This window comes from Lingula anatina, chromosome 5, assembly GCF_051362555.1.
Source record: "Lingula anatina isolate TDL-2025a chromosome 5, LinAna3.0, whole genome shotgun sequence".
Taxonomy (NCBI): Eukaryota; Metazoa; Brachiopoda; class Lingulata; order Lingulida; family Lingulidae; genus Lingula; species Lingula anatina.
Window position 1 is genome coordinate 12,403,830 of NC_141771.1, and position 17,326 is coordinate 12,421,155.

The following is a 17,326-nucleotide window of genomic DNA, read 5'->3' on the forward strand; positions in this document are numbered from 1 at the left end:
CGGCTGCGATTAATCTGAGTAGCATTACGTGCGATTGTGTAAAAGGGAAGATCTTCATTGGCACCTGATTGAGTTCTTAAGGCAAAAATACCACATATCGGTTTTCGGTATCCGTGTTTCGTCACGCAATCGGCCTACTGTCTGCAAATTAAATCGCTGCTCCATTTTTCAGAGGGTTCCAGAGCTTTTAAAAAATGGCAATCTTTTTGCTGGAGGTTTAAATAACCGGCAGGTGTTTACAATGGGGAAATTAGAATGGAATTATGCTCTTGCATTGTGACCAAAGTGTGAACACTGGGGGATACACAATATTAAGAAATGCAGACAATATATTTTTTCTTGTTCTAACTGTAAATTTATGAGGTTTCCTTCTCTGATTTGCCAAAGCCAATTTGATGATCACATGGGGACGATTTAGTTTCAAGCTGGTCTGTCGTTGAGCATGGTACGAAACACACTGGGGAAACTTTATTACAGACTTTATTCGCCCCGGACTCTGAAATCCCGTAATAAAAAGCAAAATGGAATACAACACTTACTTGCCTCCCTCTAAAAACAATCAAATAAATAAACAAATAAATAAATAAATTAGGTTGTTATTTTCATGTTCTGATGAAGAGAGTTACTTCGAAATCAAGAAAATGTAAAAGATTGCAAATTATGGGTTAAACTATCGTTTTACGGATTTTTTTCATGATTTTCATTTCGAGTTGACTTATTAGTATATGTATCCGACATACATCCCATATATAAACCAAGAATGTCTCAATTTACTTGCAAATGCTCTACGACTTGGTTACTGTGAGAATTTTCAACAAGAATTATAAGAAAACTAAAACTCTGAAAATATATTATCACGTATCATTTATTATTTGTACATAGTACATGTAACAATATTTTTTGTATTACTCCAAAGCAGTACAAAAGCTTTAATATTAGCACCTTGTTCTCGTCTAAAAATTTCTAACTTTCACGTGCATCTTAACTAGAACTATGTATGCTTAAATTCCCGCCAGACTTCTTGATTTAAGATGGGAACAGGCAGTAGTTTAACAAAAAAAAGGCTTTTATGACGAAGTTAACAACCATAAAGTGTAAAATAATGACGAACTTACGTGACGAAGATGCGTTTCGAAGACAAGAGCACTGATAGAAATAATTATGTCAATCAATTGTTGTGCATCCACTTCTTCCACGCTCACTTAGTGTGCAGAATTCCATATACTGTATTTGTTCTTGTACAGGACCGTAGGGTAGGAAAATACCATGGTAGGGGGGATTTACTGAAAGCCTACAATACATGCAAACAAGTTTTTTGTGCAAAATGTACCGCCTTTGTACACGTTAGGACGGTGACTGAAAGCAAAATAACTTCAGTTGGACTTGGTGAAAGGAGAAGGGAAACACTTTTTAAAGACACCCCAAAGATATATTTAATTTTTTTTCTGTGAGAGTAATTACTCCCCTTGGCTGTCCCAGCCTCCCCCTCCCCCTGGCAGCCTACGGCCCTGTTGTGAATGTATGGTTATACAGACTGCAGTATCACTGTACTTCAAAATTAAAGTCACGGGGGCTACATGTATATATATTGGTTTTGATTGCACTTGCGCCATATATATTTTCAAATGCCATCTTCACCAGCGGCAGTCGTTCCAAATCCGGTACCCATAAACGAGAAATGAGTCTTTCAGATTGAAAAAAAAAAAAAAACATTTGCTGGCGCTTATCATCCCCCCTCTGGTCATCATATGCAATCTCCAGTGTCGCTGCTTTTTTTGTCAAACCTAAGCAAATTAAAATGTCCTTAAATGGTCTGTTAACTCATATGTAGCTTAACAAATCACAATCAATCAACTTTTTTTCATAAAAATACTCAATGGCATTACACAAATGCCTGCTGATGGCCATTTCGGTACCTCAAAGACATTGTCTTTTAAACAGTGTTAATAGCTTAATTAAATGCCTTGTCAACATGCACGCATTAACGGAATTTCATTGGCTGACTGTAACACGACAAAGTTTTTTTCATAATTCCAAATAAAGAGTTAATTTACATTATTTCTCGTCGCATTCATTATGCTTTTAAACAATATACTGATCGGTTTTTGACCATGTCATCAGACGACACAATTATTATAACAAGTTTGCAATCGTATGAATCTGCTCCAGGACGGGCGGGGGGGATAAAACAGAAAATAGTAGTCAAGGAAAATTGAACAGTAATGTGTAGGATAAAGTGAAGGCAAATTGTTTGAGGTTAATGAAGGCAAAATTGTTTGGGGTTAATCTTGTTTCGCGTGTTTTGCTGTTTTTTCTGGGAAGAAGAAGGGAGAACCTTATAAATAGGCGGAGGTGGTGGGGAAGGGTGAGGCGTTCCCATAGGCCCCAAAAGGACACGTCAATGCAATTAGTCGTCTGGTGACGCGTTCCATCATCAATTTTGTCTGTGTTGTAGATTAATCATTTCAGTATAAAAGGGAACGGTATTACACCGCAATTAGGACGCCCACACAGTTATATTGTTATACATTACAGTTCAAAATCGACTCTCACCACACACTGCAATTTCGGAACGTGTCATCAAAATTTCGTTAACATCAATATGCTTAATCCCAACTCCATTTCAGAACTTATCCTATCTCTGATTCAATAAAATGATAACCATCTATGTTAACATTGGTGTATTAATTATTAATACCTCAATCAATATCGTATTCGTTTCAACATGAAATGGGACCTAAATATCTATTGTCTAACGTCTTAATAACAATATGATAACAGATGTATACAATGGGGATATGTTCTATATAATATGAAATTTATGAATGTAAATACTCAGAACTAGAAACTCTCATAGCGCTCATAAGTGGTAGTGCGTACAGTGTCTGGCACACACTTTAGTATCCCAACGCGCACATCTCGATGTTGAAATGGCGTCATCACGTTGACAAATGCCCAAATGGAAACTCTTTGTCATAGCACCATTGCTTTTAACTGTCCTACTGTTTTAATTGTATTACTTAGTGTATAGCCGATATTTCGGCTCGAAGACTATTACTAAACCGTACGTTTGAGGCCTTAGTGGAGTCTCCACAGTTTATATTACTAACTTCTAGCCGACACCCTGCGTAACTTCTCTCCATTCGACAGCTTGGCGGACCCAGGTATCTATTGCTCGGGAGAGAGGAGAGCCTGCGCGATCTCTTTCTGTCTGATATGTACGTAGTTTCGTAGGCTTTCATTTTGTTCGAGATGTTGCATTCTGTTAGTTGTTTGAAGGCGTTACGGAATTCTTTATTCCAGACCGCGTATATTATAGGATTGCAAAGCGAATTGAAGTACCCTAACCACAAGACCACGCTGCGAAGTGTGTAAGGTACATGGCATTCTTTGCAAAATGGCGTTATTGTTGCCACTAGAAAAAACGGGAGCCAACAGATTTCAAAACAACCTATGATAACTCCCAACATGATGGTCGACCTGCGTAGCCGCTCTGGTCTTTCCCGGTACCGACTTCCGGTGCTAGAACTCGAACTTTTGGTGCGCGTGACTTTGCAGGGGCTACATGCCACGCAGGGGGCGGGGTCGACAACTATGGCTAGTGCAGGTTCGATTTCGGCGGGGTCCCCATCGGGGTTGGAACGCAGGCTATCTCCAACCAGCCCTCCTGTCGACCGGCCGCTTGTTTTTGCTCTTTTCTTAAGTCGCTGAATGGCGAATTTATAAATTCTCACGTAGATAACAATAATGGCAATGCCAGGAATATAGAACGCCCCAAACGTTGAAAATATCGTGTACGAATAGTCCTGGCTGATCATACAAACCGTGGGGTTACTTTTCTCGAAACCGACTACCCATCCGAGAAGAGGGGCGGTAGAAATGACCGCCGCCATCACCCAGGCTATCACCACCATTATGATACAAATCTGCGTGCGGGAGAAAAGCCGACCGTTGGTGTAATGCGTATCTTTAGTTATCTTCCAGTATCTGTCCAGGCCTATGATACACACGTTCCACATGCTAGCCGTGCATAGGAAGATATCAAACGTTATCCACATATCACAAACTGTTTGCCCCAGGGACCATGTCTTTGTGATTTCCCGAAACAAGCTGATGGGCATGACCAGAACCGCCACTAGGAAGTCCGCAGTGGCCAACGAGGCGATTAACCCATGGGCCGGCGTCCGCATCTTTCGTATTAGGAGGACGGAGAGAAGGACTAAAGCGTTTCCAATAAGAGTGACTAAGATCATAGACGATAGAACTATGATTAGAAAAACGTCGGCCGCTCCCATGGTTTTGTCCTCCACCTGGTCACAGAGGCCGTGGTCATGCAACGACCCCGTGCAGTTGTCCTGCAACTGACCATTGTCGAAGTAGTCCACTTTCTCCATCCTGGTCAGATGGCCACTTACGCCATAAGAATGACTCGCGGACGAGTTGCTGAACATTTGAAAAGGGGATGGAACGGTGTTGTTAGCGATGACGGAATCGCTGAGAAATTCCGAAAATGAAGGCGACGTGTCCATTGTGTTCTGGCTGGTGATGCTTCCCAGAATCTATTTATCCGTCCTTTGTTGTAGAGTGGACCAAAACCGTTCAAGCTTCTTCAGTTTTTGTACCAGTGATGCACCATACAGTAACCCGTGGTGTGACAAGCAGTGGCGTGATTTTACGTAATATGGGTAACCTAAGTAAGATAATGTATGTATCGACTCCCACTGAAGGCAATATGTTCAACGGGTTATACCCAAGAGACAAACTAGTTATAATCTAGCTCACAAGCCTGCAATGAAACCTTGGTTTTCAATCCCGCGAGATTTCTTGCGTTTGGTTCCAACCCGTACGATGAGAGATGAGAAAGAATCGCAAACTACGTAGAGCTGTTCACACAAATGCCAAACGCTGAATTCGAAGCGATTTTAGAATCCGAGAAAGAATTTTTTAATTCGCTGAGTCAAGTCACCAAGAGCGTAAATGTTCCCACTCCTTGGGCTGCCAGTTAACGACTGACATATCCAGTGACGGATATGATTGAATGCATTTGGTATTAAAATCGTGTCCCCCGCTTGCGTATCACTAATCATTTAACGTCCTGTGGGGGAACGCAGCAAGTGAAGACTAGGCGTTGTTTTAGGCGAGTTTAGGACTTAATTTCACCTCGCTGCGAGGAATAATTATGATGAATGTTGGAGGTGGCTGTACAGCCGCAGGGATATGTGCAATTGAAATACGATTAACTGGACGTTTTCAGGCTAGTCTCTTGTTTTGTATTGGATAGGTTACCTGCTGTATCTGGTTTTTGTTTTTCAGCTACAGGGATCCATCGAAATCCACATCATACATTACCTTTGCACCTTCCATCATTTTTTCTCTTTCTTAAAATGCTAATTTGATGTTATTCTCTGAATCATTAGCATATATATCCAGTTGTTTTCTTACCATGAAGGCATACTTATTGCTGTAACGCAAGGTTTCAGTCCTTCGCCTGCTTGAAGTAACAAAAGCACAAAACAAGACGAAGTGAAAGAGCTGGTAGTTCACAGTTTCATTCATCTATGTTACCTGTCACCAACGGCTTACAGGTAAACACATCACCTTTCATCGAAGTGACAGTTCTGCATTGATTCGATGAATAAAACTCGTTGGAAATTGCCTGATGTTTCTTTTTATGTCACCAGAAACGAGGCAGCCCTGCAGCGCGTTTTATTACTGCTTAGACCACATTTAGTCACGTTATATTAAAACAAAATGGCAGCGCTTCTTTTTGTTTACTGTGGTGGAAGCAGCGGCTACCGGTGACCAATGATAGCATGAGGGGTGTCATGCAAGCTGTGAAAAGTCAACTTATATTGTCATTGGCTTCGAAATCCGTAGTTATTGTTCAAAGTACAATTTTTTGCACACATATGTCCCATAGTCAGTTCAAATTGTTTTCTTTTCTTCTCTAAGTGTTGTACTTGTCTTTCGTGTTACAGGAAATCATTAGCGATTTAATAATTTAAACAGGCAATGGCAAATTAATTTTGCCGGTTGCCTTTTCTCCTTGTAGTAAACTGTAAACACTCCCATTGCGGGTGCCTTAATAGTTCCGTGGACATAAACTACCTTTGGTTGGCATTCTCTTTTCAATAATAACACGTTAAGCGTTGTTGGCTATAATTCTTCAACAATACCCAAGGGATGGCAATAGAAATGTGTGGTCTGTATCTGTTTACAGTCCTCGACCTTGTTTTGACGAAGATCTGCGGTTTGCTTCTGTTTGACTGCTTTTTTTGCAAACTGCAACAATTACCATCGTCAGGTTCTCACACGTGGTTCTTTTTCACGTGAATCTCAGTAACGTTATTGCATATTACGATCACTTTGGTTCTATTTGAAGTCCGTAGCCAACCACCTTAAGATCCGTCTGTCATTCGTTTCCGCTTGTCAACGTTGAAACCGTTCATCTAAATTGGATCACATTCAGCGGTTTACTTTTCATCTATTTGAAATCGGGGAAAAACTGTTTTTGAGGGCAACATTGAATGAGTCTTTGTCTCATTCCTCTTTTAGCGCGTCACATTAAATACCTGCAACATTAGAAATCGAAGCCGTCTTTATTCTGTTCTTTATTCATGTAGCTTGTGCCTGTTGTGTGACTCTTAGCCTCTGAAATCAAAGCGCACGTGAATACAGATGACAACGTCGCCCATGTCGTTTACAGCGTCTCCGAAGCTAGACCATCATAGACAAAGACACTAGACAAATACACATTTGCCTATATAGTCTCATATGAGATTTATTGTCCTTGCAAAAAGCTGAAGTATGTGTGTTGTCTTGCTACCGTGTCTCCACACCGCCTAACCTTTCTAAAATAGAATGTCAATATTTTCAAGGATTCTCGCGGAGAAAAGGGGATTTGAATCACGTCTCTGAAGGTCTCGGTTAATCCAGAGTTAATAGTTTCAGAATCTGGCTGTCATCTCGTGCCGTCCACGTGAGGGAAGCCAATTACACTTCACTCTGGAAGCAAATGGAAACGCATGATTAGTAAATGTGCTGTTGTATTAAACTTTGGCTGCAATTTATCACTTAGATATAGCAAAATGAAATGGAGGAAAAATCAGTCCAATGTGTATAGGGCTGATTCCCATTGAAACTATCGGTTTACGTAGATCGATTCAACTCCGCAAGGACTCTCGCTGAATGCAATCAGATTAACAGATTAACACGCCTCCTCCTGGCGTTGAGAAGAATACAGAAACGCTGGTGATTAATACACGACTACTTTGGAAAGAAGAGGAGGCGTGTTAATCTGTAGAACCGATGGCATTCAGCAAAAGTCCCCGCAGAGTTGGATTAATGTATGAAGACCGACAGTTTAAATGGGAATGAGTCCACTGACAAACAAGGGCGAGACAATGTCAAAAATTGAAAATGATAATTATGCAGTATTGATAGGGTAATCCTTTCCTTCCCTTGGTGGCAGGTTGCCTCGAACATTGGCAAGTACCAAGGGAACATAAATAAATAAATAAATAAATAAATAAATAAATAAATAAATAAATAAATAAATGAGTAACTGGCGCATTTATGAATAAAAAAAATATTTTGTGATATAAATAAAGAAATAAACCCCAGTAAAACAATTACGTGCTCATAACTGCTTATTTCCGATCTCCTGGGAGAAAACGTTTAGAAGTAAACGTGTGTGACACTAGTGTATCTAAGCTATTAAAGTTGAATATTTATATGGTGCTTCTCATTCCCTCTCACCATATATTACTTGGTATCTATAATTGAAACACTTTCAGAGATATATTTAGATGATTATTTGGGCAACCTTGTGGACCGTACAATTAATGTAATTTTATTTCATCAGGGCGGTGTTCACAACTGAAATAACTTAAACCGGAAATGTACTTGTCGGCATCACCCACAGCCGACTGTCGAGGGAATCCTGGTTTTGCAAAGAAATTGTTCGTTAGGGATTGCGTTACAGCATCGTTTGTCTATCTCACCAGTAATTTTATCTTTGAAAGCAAGGCTAAATGAATGTACCTGTTAATATAGGTCGTTAGCAAAATAAATAAATTTAGCCTTCGTGAAACTATCGCCTTAATTGCTTACAATAGTGGAACTGAAATGTGACTATGTTATTTGGACAAATGTTGACGCTATTTCGACGACTGAGAATACAACCGAAAAGGACCCGATTTAAGACACAATATGATAGCTTTCATGTAATAGTTTTCATGGCACTTGTCCATACCGTTTTTCTCCCTATAACATCGATCAGTTACGGGTTTGGTCGGCATTCATACCATTAATAAGAATTAGGTCGCAAGAGGTACATTTCGGTTACGGTAAAGCTTGCCATTGATCTCTTAATAGGGCTGTGTGATATTGTTGCATCAAAGTGCAGATTCCACGTGCTTTAAAATAGTTTACCCACGCTTCCAGCTGGGGTCATATGACACCCATAATGAGGTATATGGTGGGTGTTGAATACGAGCAATTGTACATGTGTCAATAAATTGGTTTGCGATTTGGTCGCACTGGACTTCACAATTCACATATTTCAAACTTGTTATTGTAGCCTAGGTTGTAATGTGGTTGCAGAATATATTGTGAGGTCGGTTTCAATGTACATATATACTTATTTCAAAATAAATAAATGAATAGATAATAAATCATAATTAATACATAAATAATTGAATAGATAAACAAACCACAACTATCCAAAAATTTCAATGTCAGATAAGCCCATTAGTCCAGTCTCAACAACATGGGGTTCCGACTGGTAAAGGGAATTTGCTCGAGTATGGCCTCGGCTATAATAAAGGAATTACCAGGTTGGGTTCGTAGACTCTTCTAATGGTTTTTGCTGCTTCAGTCAGATCAGATGGAAAGATACATCTACATCAGCGTTTATTCAACCCGCGGCACTACCATATAAGGGCATGAGAAAGCCACTTTTAAGTGATCGATATTGTTACGTACGTGAAGCAGTTCATAGTCAGTGAGGTAACACATTACGCTTATCTCTTTTAGATTTTAAAAGCGCAAATTATAACAAACAAATACGGTAAAACATGTCCCTTGTGTAATTGTGATAAAAAGTAGAAATTGCACCGGGAAAGATTGATTTTTTATCATACTTTAATGCTGTACAAACAAATTATATTTGCAGAAAAGAACAGCGTATGGCCAGAGTCCGTTTTGAATAACTACGCAATTGCGACACGACTCGCTTTGTCTTAAGTCTAAACCCCATTTCATAGGACACCATCGGTCCACAAAGATCGATCCTACTGTGCGGGGACTCTCGCTGAGTGCAACAGCTTAAATGAATGACGCGCCTCTTCCAGGCGATGAGTAGAATACAGAAAAGCTGGTGATTATACGAGAACGTTGGAAACAAGAAGAGAGCCCCCCCCCCCCATCCCCACCCCCCACCCCAACAGAGTTGGATCGATCCATGTACGTACATGTAGACCGTCTATGGTGTCTTTGGAAATGGGGTTTAAATCACCTTAAATGCGAACATACGTTGTAAATGTGTTTTAACTAAAATGATGGCAGCGCGCCTGATTTATAAGATAATTAACTCCATACTTTCGAAAGCGAATACGTCATCCAGTGACTTTGTTGCTTTAAATCGCCCGCAGCGGGCTTGTTCATCTTTTAAAGCGAAATCGATGTCAATGCTGCTCAGAGACAAATGGGCCGAATTTCGTGTGGTGAAATAAAAAGCCTCTTAAAAGTGTTAAGGCCTTAATTGACTTTAAAAGTCGAGAAAACAAGAAAACCAAGGTTATATACATTAATGCATTTGTATAGCTTTTACATTAAACCAGCTATTCCCGATGTTTAAAATACGTCAATTCCCTTTTAGTGCTACCACTTTTATGCTTTGAAATATTGCATATATATAATATAGCCAAAGTACCTCGGAGGTGCATACATGTATATATCACGTTTCTTGCTTACGTCAATGCAAAGTGATGGAAGCCGTATTAGTAGCTGAGTTCCAGTTCAGGATTATGCAGGATAGTTTCCTCCACGACATTTAAATGACACAGTGTGAACTGGATATCTAACCGGACCGGTTCAAGTGTACAGAATATATTGCACTCTTCAATAAATGGCCCTTTGCATTCAACATGCACTTAGACTAGAATTTGGACAACCCGCCGCTGTGAGGTACTTGCGGTAGTTTGGTCTCCTTGATTTCGTTCGACATTAAATTAGGGGTATTCCAAATGGACAGATCACTCAACTATAATCACCAAGTAGCAATAAATGGGCGTTTTAGCATATTAGCCGGAGGTGGTGACTTTTTTACATGTAACACAAGGACAAAATTGGCACTTAGTGTACTTGGATGCATCGTTACAGGGCCATGCAGTTTCAGTAACGCAATATCAAAGCGTGACTGGAAACGTTGGAGGCAATCGATGCGGCAAACTACATGTATTAAAAGCCACGGTTGGGCGTTTGGTACATCCGTTATTCCGGAGCCTGACTTAATTGTAGTCTCCATTTAAATAGTCGCACCATATCAAGATCTCTGATGCAGAACCCTAATAGTGACCAGGCCATATAATATATTCGGATGCTTGATTGCGTTATGCGGTCAGCCCGCTTCCTTTTAAAAGCTAAAATTATCGGTTCAGCATTTAAAGACATGCCTGCATGTAGGAGGATGGCTCACTAGCACTAAGTACACTGTTATTTAATTTACACCAGATGTTATGCATGGTTTGTTACTTTCCTTAGAAAATTAAGCCTACTTTTTTGTAACAAACTAGATATTTCAGTACTTTAATTTGATTAATCAATTTGAATTATGCATGTGCGCCTACTTCTTAATATGTACTTTAAGCTTCGGAACTGTGGCATTTGCTGTTGTCGTGTTTCTAGATGCAGATGAATCTACTTTTGGCTATTTGGTACCTGAAAGAAATAAACATACCAACCCTATCAAGTTTCCCTTATTTTAACAATGCGGCGTGACTTTGATTTTATTCGGGCGTGTAAGTATGAAATGTACACGCCACAACGTTATCCGGTAAAACCACCTACATGTACATATACAAATAGGAGCGGTGCGTGGGGAAACTGTAAATGTTGAAATCCAATCTACTTCTCTCATTCTTGGTCCTGACTCTATTCGGTATCCGTTTTTTTTTCATTTTCTTTATTTTTTTTTGTATACGTATTTCTATTATCACATTCATCAATTATTTTTTTTCGCACAATCTTGTATTTTTTAATGATGAAAATTCAGTAATCGCAATCGCTTACATGTTCTAGAAAACACATTTTCTGCCAAATTTATGTCGCTTTATAAAAAAAGTTAATCGATGATATTTAATAACTCGTATATCTGTATAGCTTAACCTAAGTCTATGGTTAGAGATGCAGACAAAATGCAACTCTTTACTTTGCGGTCGACCACACCAGTTAATATATCCAAAACTTCAGCACTGTAGACGAGACAAACACCCTGCTTCCATGTTTACCAAGTTTAATGAGTTTGGTAGATGAAAGTGATCAAAAACTCTTAAGAAGGGTGGCAGGATGAAAAAATGGTGAAAGGATTGCCTGCAGTAACGACTTTTATGTCTGTCTTAAATATTATTATATTTTGGTTAACTGAATTTCAAAGTGTTTTTAAATTTAGGACGTACTTCTACGCTATTAATTGTAAGTCGCCAATGCTCAATATTCCAAAAGTTCATCAATATCTCAATTTATAGAATTGTATTAACTTTTCACCAATTGTTCATGACTGGTGTGAAGTTACAATTACTTGTGGATTCACTTAATAAATCTTGGCAACTAAGGTTGTACCACTTTCAAGGTTTGAAAACCCAAATATAATCACCCGAATCGATATGATCCTCTGAATAAGTTTTCATTTAGATCTTCTCAAGCACTTGTGGTCCACGGCAGAATGACCTATACGCTGGTTCGTTGGTACTTAAAGGAAGTAAAACTGTACATGTGATTGGTTCTTAAAGAGCTAAATATAACCATGTAATCTTGTCTGCATTTAATGGTAGAATGAATAGCGTTATGTCCTACTGCAAAATTGATACACTGTATAAGGTTTCAGATTAAATGAGTCTTGGCTTGACTCAAGGCAGTGTGGGTTCTACCGTGTGTTCCCTGTTTGTCTGTGCGTGTGCTTGCGTGTATGATGCGCAAAAGAACCAAAGGGCGCACGAATTAATAAAATGTAAATTAATGGACTTGATAATTTAATAAATGCAAAGCAGCAGAAATACCCTATTCATATTTCAGCGAAACGCTGGCGTCATGTGGACATTGGACTTTTAAGACAACCTCGAACCGCGGTCTTTTCGCCATCACAACCTATTATAATTCATATTCCAGTGTTATTCAATTACTCTAGATGTCGTACTTTTCACTTCAATCACTTCTTTACCTAATCCACTCCCAAATACTCCAAAGAAAAGGCATTATATCTAAAACCGTATGGCCAAGAAAACAAATGGTATCTAATAGCCAGCTTAATACCCAATATGGTACTATTGATCGTTAGTTGTCTATTTCTAGCATCATATAACATCCCGTTGGAGTAATCTTAGAGTGATTATTTTCTTTATGTCGGTTTTTCTGGAACAAGTATTGCCTTTTTACTGTAGCTTAATTAGTCCATCATACCATGTGTAGTTTACGTTAGTCGTCCATCACGACGGGGCGTAATTTGCTTAAAGGATTTTAGGGTTGAAAGCACAGTTAACTAAAAGTGCGGTTTTCAATATTTCCAAGACAATATTTAGATCACTCTACATCTTCTGCACTATTATATTCTTTGCCGTTATATATATATATACAAGTAGTTCTGGAATATACGCCGGGGTATGGTTTCAAACACAGGTTTTCACACTTTGAACGAGATTTTGAAGGGAAAAAACAACGCAAACTGTGAACCAATTATTGCCAGTCAAATTCTACTCACTGCTTGAAACAATCGCCATGGGAAATGCTGCCATTAAGATATCAAATTAGTAAGAAAGATTGTGCCACTTATTTACGCAGACCTGTCCGCTCTCATTTATTTGTTGGCGTATTGGTAAATTGGACCGCTATATACCCGGTAAAAGCCAGGTGCAGCCAAGAACAGATTGTTCCCTCCCTAATGAACGGAACTGAAAAAAGAATGCCTTATTCTCGATGAGTTGTTTATTTTCTTGCCAGACCTAACAATTACAATGTATTATGCTTATTTGACATTTTCCTATAAATTTTCAGTCTCCAGGAAAAATTTGTCACTTGATATATGACAGACAGCCTTCACCGTCGAAGTCAGCTTTTTACTGTAAGGGCAGTAATGGCCACTAGATGGCAGAACGTTCGCTGCTAAAAAAAGGATTAGATGTCATTATTCGTGTTTTCTCAGCACTACAAGCCACACAATAGCGTCATTATTTTGTTCATTGTAAAGGTTGCCGTGGTTTAAAAACAACATCGTGTCGTTACATCAAATGCCAAACACAAAGTAAAACAAAACAATGCCACATTCGTTACTTAATTATTTTCCTGCAAAGTTTTTTTCCCTTTTCCCCTTTTCTTTTTTATTATCACGAAGGCTCAATTTGCAAAACGAGTCATTATCATTAATTTAATTTAGGATATTGTGCTCAAAGATGTCGTTAGAACATTTCACTTGAACGCGTTAAGTATTCTTTTCTGAATAAATCTTGCCAAATGCTGATATTCCACTACCTTTGATAGAAACAAGTGAAAAATTAAAGAACTTTACTTGCGATTGGTGGATAGAGAATGCTTTTGCAAAGAACGCGCACATATCTCTACTGAACAACACTGTTTACAAAAACGTAGCGTGTACGTTACTTTGGTAAAGTTGATGAAACACAACGAAAAGGCTGTGTACATTAAACACAAAAAGGTAAATTGTATCATGCTAATTATATTCCACTATAAAAGGTCACAAATCACCAAAAACAAACCAATGCGGCAAATGAGATTTTGCCAAATCAAGGATGAAAACCTTCAGGCCATGAAGCTTCAAAAGTCCCATGAGATAAGGTACGACAGTAATAAGTTACATCTAAGACCAATGATTTATTGAGTATCATATCGTTAATGTATTTAATGTTGAAGATAAATCTACTTATATGAAACGGCTAAGACCTTTCAGATTGATGGGCCTTTAAGACATTGGACAAACTAAGATATTTTGACGGTGGAGTTTCCACAGTTTCCATGATGTCGGTTTAGTTCTCGTGTACATGTGCATCATGATTTGAACAATGGCTTTTAGAAAGCCCTTCACGCCTTAGCACATTTCACTCAGCCGTAGTAACTCACAGAAAGTGACACACTCACACTTTTTAACGGACGCTTGAGGGATCATCCATTTATACACGCTATAAACATTTGTTACGCACGCCAACACGCTATGCACCCGTGGGCCCGGCACGGATCCTCTTGCACGTGCACGTTGTATTTAGCACCAAACAAATGCATGCGCATTGAGAAAAAAATGCCCTGACAAGGAGAAGCGGTTCCAGTTATAATTAGGTTCATTTAACGCTTGATCTAGTTAACAGTTAGTGTTATCTGATCGGTCGATATGTCCCAATGTAATTACAGCGCTTAGTTTCGGCTTGATGCCATGCAGTGAGGGATTTTGATCTCATCGGAGAGTGATTGAGCGGCCGGTCAGTAGAATGATGGAAAAGAGAGACCAGGTCTAAGGGCTCATCCCCATTGAAACGATCGGTCTACGTAGATCGATCCTCCTTCTGTATTCTACTCAAAGGCAGGAGGCGGCGTGTTAAATTAATTGATTTCAGCGGGCGATAGGTACAATGGGAATGAGCCCTAAATAAAGCACCTCTGATTAACATTGCACACCGATTTAGGATATAACTTCATATTCGTCTATACATGCACTCGTCTAACAAACACATCACCCCTTTTCTTATAGCCGAGCTTTCGTGTTTTATTCACAATTGCGAAACAAACCCGTAGAAAGGACGAAGAACTACGAAATAAATGCTGGTAAAACAGATTTTTCATTGTCTGTAGTATCTATACGTAAGTTTTGTTCCAGAAATAAACAACCAGAGCGTTTTCTGATTTTGTTAAATGTGTGTTTGCTTAATATAGATTTTCAAATAGAATTTTCTATATAATAACCATATTAAAGATATTAATTACAAACTTTGTTACACGAATACAGCAAAGGTTAAGATGGAGATCAACAATGTTTTTCACACAGCTAACGTAGACTGATCGATTTGAAAAAAATTGAAGTCCATTTTTCCTGATGGGCTGACCTTTGGGTTGATTGCCTTGAACATGGTCGAAATAATTTACCGTATAAAGATAAAAGTGGAAAAAGATGCAGATCAGCCGTGTGATTTACGGAACTCACGGAGGTCTAATCGTTTTCAGAATAACGATTTTTTTGTTCAGTGATTGGTGATTGGGTTAAGTGCACTTGACATACTCAACCTAAAACAAAGCGTCGAACATCCAGATAACAGAGGACCGCTATCGCCCCAAACAGCAAGGGCCCTATGTGTATAGTTTTAGATTAAAAAAGACTTTAACACCAGAGGATGGGTAGACACAGGGGGATAACATATCAAAAATGATAATCTCTAACAGAGTGTAACCCATAAACGGGTTGTCTGTTGGATGCCTTTAAAAGTAAAACGCTTCGCAACTTTTATATAGTATACGCCATTAAACTAGTACTAGTATGGCCTGCATATCTCATACATGCAAGGCGTGGTCTTGGTTCAGACCAAAACCCCAAATCGCCTTCAAAAATTAATAATAATTACCTCTTTCCAAGCAAGTTTTCTACTTTTAACCCGCTCCATACCATACCAGTACGTTGAACTTGGTATCCGTTGGACTGTAAGTTTATACTTTCGCTTTGATACCAAGACGAATGAACTAAAGGTTTTCCTTACGGCACTCCACCATTATGCTTTGATCAAAATGTAAATAGTTACCTGTTCCCTTTCTTATAGGACCGACTCCCATTTAAGTCACAAGATGTCTTACTAATTAGTTTTGGTTGATAGGAAACTGCGGAGACGAGCGTGCCTGATGAACTAAAGCTGGTGACGTCAGTGTTTCCATGGTAACCGAGACTAGAAAGAATACATCACGTCTTTGATAGTGACAATGGCGAAGTAACTAACTGGGATCAGGAAACAAAATTAGATTGTCTAAATTCCATTTTGAATCGAACAAGACCATTCGGATAAGGATAACGTCACTAAGAAGAAACGTCTTACTTTTGGGAATTCTACTGTAAAAAGTGAAAAGAAACAAGCCATCCGTATCAGTCACAATGCCTAGTCGTTCACTTAAATCCTGACAGAATCATTAAAACTGCTAATTGGACATATGTGCGATAACTTTAAAAAGTAATTATAAACTGGACTATATAAACAGAGAAAACGCCCCCCCCCCTTCTTCGATAGAGATAAACGTCATCTTTAAAAAAAAAAAAAAAAAAAAAACCTCAACATCCAAGAACCATATAGTGTCAGCCAAGCAGACAGAATGCCTTACTTGTGTCCAGTAATTGTATTGATGAGAGGAGTAAATGAATTTCACGCGGCACTGGGGAGCTAATGACACCGGTGTTCGCAAGGTATTTTGACTGGAAATCTATTTGTCCTTGAAAAATATATGTCACACTTATAATGCAGTTTCAATGTATTGGAAGCTGCAGCCATTTGCATGCAAATTAACTCAGATTATGTCGTAATTTTTTAGCTGTTCCAAGCTGTTTTTGTTTTTCTACATTGGACCACTCAGTATCAGGCAACGTGTCCCACGCCTCACTGTCCGTATTCTTTCACAATTATTTTACTTCCACGCATACATGAAATTACTGAACAACTATGATCAAACGGATCCCATGTATATCTCACATTATACATGTGTACTATGTTATTTTTTCTAAGTATGATTTGTGTTATAGTTGAACTAATTAATGTTATATCACCTCTCTCTCTCTCTCTCTCTCTCTCTCTTTTTCAGTTAACTTATTCTATTTACATGTACTAAAGAAAGGAAGCTTATTTTTCTGGGCCACCAGCTACGACTGGAAAAAAGTTGTTCACATCAACATTTCAAAGCGTCCCGATAAAGAGAAAACGTAGCCAGCCGAGGTTTGGATGGAGGACCACCACACAAAAAAGGTCAAGAAAAATTTTTATAGAGGTCACGAGGGCAGCAGTTGATATATTAAAAGAAGTGGAGGGGGTTGGTCCATGTAGTACTATACCGACAATCTTCTATATAGGGATGATCG

General features: G+C 38.9%; 1 protein-coding gene across 1 annotated transcript in view; it reads right to left on the bottom strand.

Moving 5' to 3' along the window:
- Positions 1–847: 847 nt before the first annotated feature.
- Positions 848–17,326, bottom strand: part of LOC106156592 (5-hydroxytryptamine receptor 1D-like) — a 32,079-nt gene continuing 15,600 nt past the window's right edge. Inside the window, exon 2 of the mRNA XM_013531913.3 lies at positions 848–7,005. Coding sequence (XP_013387367.3) covers positions 3,021–4,529 — 1,509 coding nt within the window. The 5' untranslated portion in view covers positions 4,530–7,005 and the 3' untranslated portion in view covers positions 848–3,020. The remainder of the gene's footprint in view (positions 7,006–17,326) is intronic.